Source organism: Microtus ochrogaster, chromosome 10 (genome assembly GCF_000317375.1).
Source record: "Microtus ochrogaster isolate Prairie Vole_2 chromosome 10, MicOch1.0, whole genome shotgun sequence".
NCBI classification, from domain to species: Eukaryota; Metazoa; Chordata; class Mammalia; order Rodentia; family Cricetidae; genus Microtus; species Microtus ochrogaster.
Window position 1 is genome coordinate 21,237,246 of NC_022016.1, and position 8,753 is coordinate 21,245,998.

An 8,753-nucleotide genomic window follows, 5' to 3' on the forward strand; every position below is an offset into this window, starting at 1 on the left:
GTCCTGAGTTCCTTGCTCGTGCTCCCTCTCCTTCTGCTCCTGATTTGGACCTTCAAAAGTTCTTCAAAAGTTTTTAAATGAGAGGTAAAAGACAGGTTTTTTTTTTCTTCTACATTTAAAGTACTGGAGGGCTGAGGTTGTGGCTCTGAGTGAGAACACACAATTAGTGCAGGTAAGGGCCAGGCCCTAAGAGCATTTTTCCCAACTACAGTTCCAAGTGATACTGGCACCGCAGAGCTTGCACCACACTGTGCACATCCCTATTTTGATACACAGTGCAATTTAACCTTTTAAAGACCTTTTTCCCTACTGAATTTACTACAAGGTCTCTAAATTGTAGAACATTACCCTGGAATCACAAATTAAGCATTTCTTAAAAGTTATTTTCTCATATACAAAACATATGTGAACCTAAGTCAAACTAAATATTGTGAAGGCTATTCCAATTCTAGATCCAAAACTTTAATTTTAAAAAATTAACTATGGGCTGAGCATTAGTGATGTGTGCTTTGATCCTAGGCACTTGGGAAGCAGAGGCCAGTGGATCTCTGAGTCCGAGGTCTGGTCTACAGAGCAAGTTACAGGACAGCCAAACAGACAAAGTTACATAGAAAAACACTACCTCAGCTGGGTAGTGGTAGCGCATGCCTTTAATCCCAGCACTTGAGAGGCAGAGATAGGCAGATCTCTGAGTACGAGGCCAGGCTGGTCTACAAGTGTTAGTTCCAGGACAGGCTCCAAAACTATGGAGAAACCCTGTCTTGGAAAACCAAAAAAGAAAAACACTGTCTCAAAAAACAAACAAACAAACAAACAAAAAAAACATGATTCCTCCTACTAGCCTGCCTTGTTCAGCCTTGATATGAGATGAGCTATGTGCCTCTTCTTATAACTTGGTATGTGATGTATGGTTGATATCCCTGGGAGGCCTGTCTTTCCTGAAGGAAAATGGAGAAGTAGATCTGAGGGTGAGGGACTGGGAGGAGAAAGAAGGGAAAGAGTGGTTGGGATATAATATATGAGAGAAAAGAAAAAAAAATAGTGATAATTAAGGTGTCAATAATTTTGTTTCATCTCAAGTAAACTAGGCTATCCTATAGATTACATTAAGTTCAAGTCAGGTAGATTACACAGTGTACATAAGGCTAATCAATTATAGGTATCTAAGAAAATAAGCTTTGGCAATAAGTTGAAATAGCCTTCAAAGCAATTTCATGTGGTTATAAGGAACAAACACTTCAACATTCAGCTGTATAGAATACCAATTTCCTTCACCAGCTAGCCATACATACACCTGAGACAGCAGTCAGAATAAAAACTCACACAGGACACTGTCTCGCTTCCCTTTTTTCTTCATGGCATCTGTGTGGCTAAGAGGACAAGACCTAACAGTACCAGGCTGTCCTGATTTTACTTACAAAGAATACTCAAAGCCTTGGTACTATTTTCATCCTGGGATCACTGAGAGGGTAACTTCTTACACACAGCTTCTATTCCGTTATTTTTTTCACAAACTCTGAAAACTTCATACATTACATAGCATATTCTGATCACATCCACTCCTCATTCCCTGTGTCCAACGTTCCTTTTAGTTTCTCCCAAGATGTACTATCCTTAATCTCTACCTTCAAACAAAGCTGCCCAGTCAGGCATGGTGACACATTTACATCCCAGAACTTAAGGGGCAGAGGCGAGGGATCTCTTTTGAGTTCAATGCCAACCTTGTCTATATAGTGAGTTCTTAGCCATGGATACATAGTTATAGTCTGTTTCAAACAAACAACAATGTTCCAGTAATGAACAAAAAAATAAATTTACCTTAAAGTAAAGGAAACTTTAAAGATCACTTTTAAGTTTTCCATCTCAGTCCAGATATGGCGGCATTTTATCTCCAAACATGGGAGGCAGACACAGGTTCATCTTTGTGAGTTCAAGATAGCCTGGTCTACACGGAACACCAGAGGCCAGCCAGGGCTACATAATGAGACCCTGTTTTTAAAAAAAGTTTTCTACTTCACTGTCACTTCCCCTTAAATTTTGAAATCTCTACTTGCTTTTCATTCTATGCCTAACCTCTGCAAAACTGTCATTTGAGCTTAACACTAACAGGACTTACGTTTCATGGGTTCCAAAAAAGAAAATTGGTAGTTTGTTTGTGGGTGGTTTCACAGCTCCATCAGGAACTTCATCTACCTGAAAGAAAGATCAGAAAAGGTAAAGCTTTTTTAAATCTTACACACCCTGCCACACACGTATGAACTCATAGGATTATTTTTCCCAGAACTCATTTGGTGGTAAAACCTGTACTGACACCAAAGTCCTTTTTTTTTCATACATTTAACAGTTTTATCCTTGTTTGGAAAAATACTAAGGTTATCATGTGCTTACTAAATCATCCCAGCAGCAAATCTTTTGTTTTGTTTTCTGAGACAGGGTACCTAGGATCAGAACATGATAGATAATACTTAAAAGAATTTTGATTAGATAAACTCAAAATTATTTAAAAAATAAACTGTGATGTTCTGAAATCGTAATTATTTTTCATACAAATTGTTTTTATTTCTTTTTCCAGACAGTTTCTCTATGTAGCCCTGACTGTCTTTGAAGTGAGAAATCCACCTGCCTCTGCCTCCCAAGTGCTAGGTTTAAAGGCTATGCCACCACTGTCAGGCCCAGCAGCAAATCTTAAAGCAGTGTACCACAGTTAGCTTTCTAAAATCCCCAATTACTTCATTTTCAGAACACATCTGACACCAAGCATTTCATCAGGCGTCTCCACCTGCTGTGCAATCCTGCAGGAGGGCTCTACAAACAGAAAGTGATGTGAGGCTAGAGAAATGTCTCTGTGGTTAAGAGTTCTTGCAACTCTTCCAAAGATCCAGTTCAGCTCCTAACACCCACTTCTTCTAGGGTCCATCACCCTCTTCTGGCCTCCTCAGGTACTCGCATACATATGACACACAAACTTACACACCGAAATAAAAAAAAAAAAGTAATATAAAAGCAGACCGAAACAAAAGCTTAAAAGCACTATTTTCCCATGTTTGAATAAAAGTAAGGGTCAGAACTCCAGGTCTGTGGTGGAGCATGACTTTAATCCAGGACAGCCAGAGTTGTTAAACAGAGAAACCTTGTCTCAAATGACAAACCAACCGACAAGCAAGCAAACAAACAAACAAATCAAAAAACAAATTGAGCTGCTTCTAAGAAAAAGAAAATGGGGAGGGGGGGGATAAAAACATCCTATTCCAATCCAAATGAACTCCTTAGCTGGAGAGATGGCTCAACAGTTAAGAGTACTTGCTAATCTTTTAGAGGATCCAAGTTCAATTCCTAGTATCCACATAGCAGCTCTGAAGTGTCTGAAACTTCAGTTTCAGGGATCAAACAATCTTTTGCACAAGGCACAAGTCATGGAGGTGGTGTACAAATATATACGAAGGCAAAACATCCATAAACAAAGATTTCTAAAATAATTATTTTTTCAACTGGCAGTGATGGCGCACACCTTTAATCTCAGCACTTGGGAGGCAGAGGCAGACAGATCTATGAGTTCAAGATCAGCTGGGCCTGAAGAGCAAGTTCCAGGACAAAGAGCTACAGGGAGAAGTCCTGCCTTGGAAGAAACAAGTTAATCTGTTTAGAGAAACAGAGCAGCCAGGGCTGCACAGAGAAACTTTGCCTCAAAAAAAAAAAAAGAGCTGTATGAAGATTACAATTTCAGAACATCAGTTTATTTTCTAAAAAATTATGAGTTTATCTAATCAAAATTCTTTATCATGTTCTAATCCTAGGCATCATTATAAACTAGAAAAAAATCACTTTTTTTTCTGAAAATGGAGTTTGGGTTTTTCATATCACATCTTGAGTCCTTAAGACTTCTCAGGTTTCCTTAACCCAGGGTACCGTCTACACCCTCCCCCTTGCCTGTGGTGAACAAAAAACCATAAAACAACTTCAAGGTCATAAGACAAGGAATGTGAATTAAAAAGGCCCAAGTGCATCACCAACGGCAAATCCTATATTAAACATGTCTAAATCTAGTTTAATCACATCTGACATACAAGGGTTTGTAGTTTGCATATTTCGTTGACGATTTGTATTTTATTCAAAATTCCAAAATTTAAGGAAATGTCATTTTTAAACATAAAGATCATACTTGTTGATTTCGCCTACAATGGAACATTAGCTGAATGTCATCTCTAAACATTTCCTATGAAGAACACCTGTCAGACTCAAAAGCAAGCCACAGGGAAAGCGCGGGTGTGCAGAAAAGCCGACAATTTTACAAATGCAAGGGAAGAGCACTGAAAAAAAACTAAAATGAAAGGATCCAAGTAACGGTAAAGGGAAGCGAGGGCGAGGAAGCGGAGAAGAAACGATGGGAAGTAGGCCTCTGGAAAGGTTGCCGCACCGCACCGCTCCACCGGGGCTACAAATCACTTACTCGAGCTGGCCAATGAGGATAACCTTTCATCTTGGCGAAGATGAGGTCTCCAGGTTTGAAATCGCGAGTCATGTTGGAGGGGCGACGCCGGGAGTCCCAAGACCAGAAGGGGGAGCAGCGCAGCCGCGGTCGGGAGATGCGAGCGCGGACACGAGCTGGGACTGGCGGGCCCGCGGGCGGGGGAGGATGCCTCGGGGTGTCCCGACGAGCCTGCAAGGGACAGCAGGGAGGGCGGTTAAAGCGCAAACCCCAGGGAGGGGCCGCAGGGAGGAGGGCAGGGGGAGGGGAGGTCGCGGAGGGGGAGGGGGGGCCGCCTGCTCGCCTCCTCGGAGCGCGGCCTCGGTCCCGAGCAGCGTCCGGGCCTGTGGCCGCCGCCACCTGAGGCAGCATCACCGCCCGCCACCCGGCCGCCCGCCTCCCCACCCCATCGCTGCCAGGGCTTTTCCCACGGGCCGCAGCCCACGAGGGAGGGGCGCGGCGGGAGAGGGGAGGGAGGCAGCTAGCGCGGCCGCCCGCTTCCCACCCGCGCCGAGCGGGGGCGGGGCGGCCCTCACCTGCCGGGCGGCAACGCTGGGGCTGCGGGGCTCGCTGGCCGCCTGTGCCCACGTCCACGCCGGCCACCTGCGCCACCAGCTGCCGCAGAGGCGTCTCAACGGCTCCGAGCTGCAACCGCCACCGACACCGCCGCCGCCGCCGCCGTCGCTGCGCCGCTCCCGCGCGGCTCCCGCTCGGCGCCCGCTAGCGCTGGGCCGTACCAACTGCTCGCCCAGATGGGGGTGGCGCGGCGACTGGCGAGGGTCGTGGCTCGGAAGCGGAGCTCTTGGAGACGCGAGGGCCCACAGGTGCCCCTGCTTACAAGAAACAGCAGCCAGGTGCCGTGGGACCGGAGGGAGGGGAAGGGCCTCCAGGGAGGCGGGCCGGAGCTGATTGTCTCCCACCCCCGCGGCTGGCACAGTGGTCGCGCCCGGCCCGCCCCTGCTGGCTGCTCTGCGTGTGTGTATTTGTGTGTGTACTGTATGTAAAAGGCGGGGAGGGAGGAAACGATTGTTATGAACCCCGTTTGGGGGCGGGTATTCGGGCCTGTAGCCCGTGGCTACATGTTTAAGAAAAACTGGCAGTCCGAGGTGATTGTTCTCGCATCCTCCTCCAAGGTGGTGGTACTGTAATGCTCCTGCGCGGTTTACATCATCCAAAAAAAAAAAAAAAAAAAGAGGAGCTGTGCAAAAACCCAGAGATCAAATTGGGCTATGAAGCAGTTGCAGGGTGTGCACCTTGTAGGCCTCTTCAACATCGCAGAATGGGCTTTGCAGTCTTCGTTTCTTGGGACTGTAACATGAGAAAGCCCTATTTCATTTCTTTACCATTTCAACCACGGAAAACCGTTAAGAAAAATGCAATCCCAGTGGATGCAAAACGTGAAAGGTACAAAACAATGACACCGAAAGCGCAGTTAGCTTGTTAGGATATGAATTTGGGCCTAAACTAAATTTAAAATTTTATTTCCTTAGGAGAGTGGTGACTAATAGGTGGTACAAGAGACAAGTCTTACAAACACCTACATATTCACCTCTTAAAGCGTTTTTAAAGGTGATGTTATTTTTGATCCTTTAGCCAATGCATGTTTTTAATATTTTGTAACATACCCAGCTTGCTGATGTGGATTGACACTTCATGATTTTTACTGTACCAGAACTGTCTAATTTTTCTTACCCATTAACACCCTGGTTTTCAACAAATATGTGGTACAGTAGAAGACATTTTTCTTTCATCCTTCATTGATTCTCCCCAAAATGCTGTTTATAATGAAGCACTGTTTGATATTGAAAATACCTCCATTAACAAGATCAGATATTTCCTATATAAGACAGGCTAGAAAAGTTAATGACGTGAAAAATATTAAAACGTGTAAGTATTTATGCCTATCTAATACTGCTTTAAATAAACGCAGCTGAGAATAAATTCGAAAAGGCTTTGTTTGAATAGCAAAAAATTGTGGGATTTTATTTTTTTAAAGGAATATTCCATGCCTTTGAAAGGAAATAAGGCATCCGAATGTTAAATTACTGCAAGGAGGCAACTGTAGAGCTGCATTAGTCAGAGGGTTCCGTGTGGAGCTAAAAGAAATAACGGGAAATATTGGTGGCATGTCATCAAGCTTACTGTTCTGAACTTGATAGTGTGTTTAGGGGGCTATCCAAAGTTGCACAGCAAGAAGGAGGTAAAACTGATTCTTTAAAACTGGATTATTGCCAGGTGGTGGTGGCACCCACCTCTAGTCCCAGCGCTGTGGAGGCAGAAGCAGGTGGAGCTCTGTGAGTTCAAGGCCAGCCAGGTCTAAAGAGCTAAATCCAAGACAGCCAGAGTTAGACAGGGAAAACATGGCTTGAAAGAAAAAAAAAAAAACCACAAAACTGGATTACTGATGTCTCGGTGTAGATGTGAGCAGAAACAGACCGTTATGTGTCACTGTTGATTAAGAAGGGAAGAAAAAAAAGAAAGCACAACTAAGCGATTATCAAAACAACTGTCAGGTGTGGGTGTAAATCATGAACCTGGAAAGAGATGGAAAAATGTCTGATCCTAAGTAACAAGTATCAAAGCAGCACCCAGCCATTGTCCTCAATGCTACAGGGCCTTGAAACTGCAATTGTCCTCAGGCCCTGCAGCCTGGGCTTCACCTGAGGGCTTGCTAGCACTTTCACCACCCCCATCTACTAATCTGCATCTTAACAAGAGCCCCAGATTTTTTTGTTTTGCTTTGTTTCTTCACCTGAGAACTAGATAGCAGTTCAACCTCCCTGATCTACTAATCTGCACTTTTAACAAGATCCCCAGGTTTGGGTGTTTTTTTTTTGTTGTTGTTGTTGTTGTTGTTGTTATGTTATTGGGTTTTTGTTTGGGGTTTTTTTTGTTGTTGTTTTTTTATTGTGGTAGAGGCACTGCCTATGGAGACCAGGGGCCACCATGTTCAAGCAGGTTTCTTCCTTCCACTATGTGGGTCCCAAGATTAAACTCTGGTTTTCCAGGTTTGGCAACAGGGGCCCTTACCTACTGAGTCACCTTGCTGCCCCCTTCCATCCTTGGTGACCTTTATGAATACTCAAGTTGCAGAGAAAGTTTACAAACCACTGGAAGTCCTCACCGTGGTGATGGCTATAATCCACACAGCAGTAAAACTCCGGCTGGAGGATGAGAAATTAGAGGCCAACCTGTAGGCAAAGCCTTTTCTGAAAGAGAGACCCACACAGAGAATGACTATCAGATGAAGGTGTATATTGCTTTTAAAAGATACCTTTGTGTTAGTGCTAAATGGCCATGCCAACAAGTAAAGGAGGTGGTTATTGCTAGTAGGGATAATCAGGAATAAAAAAAAAATGAAAAGGGACATGCACTTGATGTACGAGTGTTGAACCAGTATGATACTTACACTCATTAGCGGCACATTTTGGCAATTTTAGCTAGCAGTAGTCTGAACACAACAGGCGACACCTTTTAAACAACAAATCAAAGCAAAACAGGTGGTGGTTTAAGCCTCCAGAGAACAAAGGGCCATAATCCCTGGCAACAACGGTTCTGAATCTAAGTGGGAGGGGAAAAGGGGGGGGAGGGAAAAAGGAGGAGGGGAGGTGGGAATGGAAATGCCTGGGTGTGGGAAAGCCCCTGGCCCAGCTTTGCTCCTCCCACCACAGGAGAAAGAGTACACTTTTCAAAACTGTAACCAGCTAGCCAAAGAGAGCAGCAGATCTCAGTGTGTCTGGACAAAACACAAGCACCATCATCCCATTCTGCAGATGAGAAAGCAGGCTCATAGAAGATGAGCAACTTGCCCAAGCACACTCGCCATCAAGGGCCCGAACCAACTTCCAGCCTTTGTGCTCTCTGGTCTGCGCCGTTTTGTAATTTCACAAGCGCTCTAGGTTGTGCAGGAAGGCTGGAGGTTGCAGAAGGCTGAGAATGGCTCATAATTAGAGAAAGATGCTGGAAGTAGAGGCAGCCCGGTCCCCTTAGCCCAGCTTCAATTCCCTAACAATCTCCCCACCCACCCTATGGCCCGGATGATCTTCCGTTTAACTCTTTCTGGGCCTAAATAACTCAATCCAAAAATCACCCCTAACTATCATCTTCTAGTGCCTCACTTTCTTATTACAATCTTCCTAGTTTTTAAACTATCCTCATAGGTGCCTGTATTTTGCAGGTACTCAACACCGAACGAACAGTAAAGGGAGCTCACTGACTCCAGATTGACAGCGGGAGAACCAGCATAGGACCAAACTAGGCCCTCTAAATGTAGGTGACAGTTGTATAG

General features: G+C 44.6%; 1 protein-coding gene across 4 annotated transcripts in view; it reads right to left on the reverse strand.

Annotated features, from left to right (window-relative positions):
- The window catches only part of Psip1 (PC4 and SFRS1 interacting protein 1), a 41,060-nt gene extending 35,931 nt beyond the window's left edge, over window positions 1-5,129 (reverse strand). For 3 of the 4 annotated variants that reach the window (XM_005352685.2, XM_026781931.1, XM_026781930.1), the window contains exons 1-3: window positions 5,002-5,119; window positions 4,448-4,657; window positions 2,117-2,193 (exon numbers count right to left, since the gene is read on the reverse strand). In XM_005352685.2, coding sequence (XP_005352742.1) covers window positions 2,117-2,193; window positions 4,448-4,519 — 149 coding nt within the window. In that variant the 5' untranslated portion in view covers window positions 4,520-4,657; window positions 5,002-5,119. Of the gene's footprint in view, window positions 1-2,116; window positions 2,194-4,447; window positions 4,658-5,001 lie in introns of all 4 variants that reach the window. The other variant, XM_005352682.3, reaches the window with a different exon arrangement.
- Window positions 5,130-8,753: the final 3,624 nt, after the last annotated feature.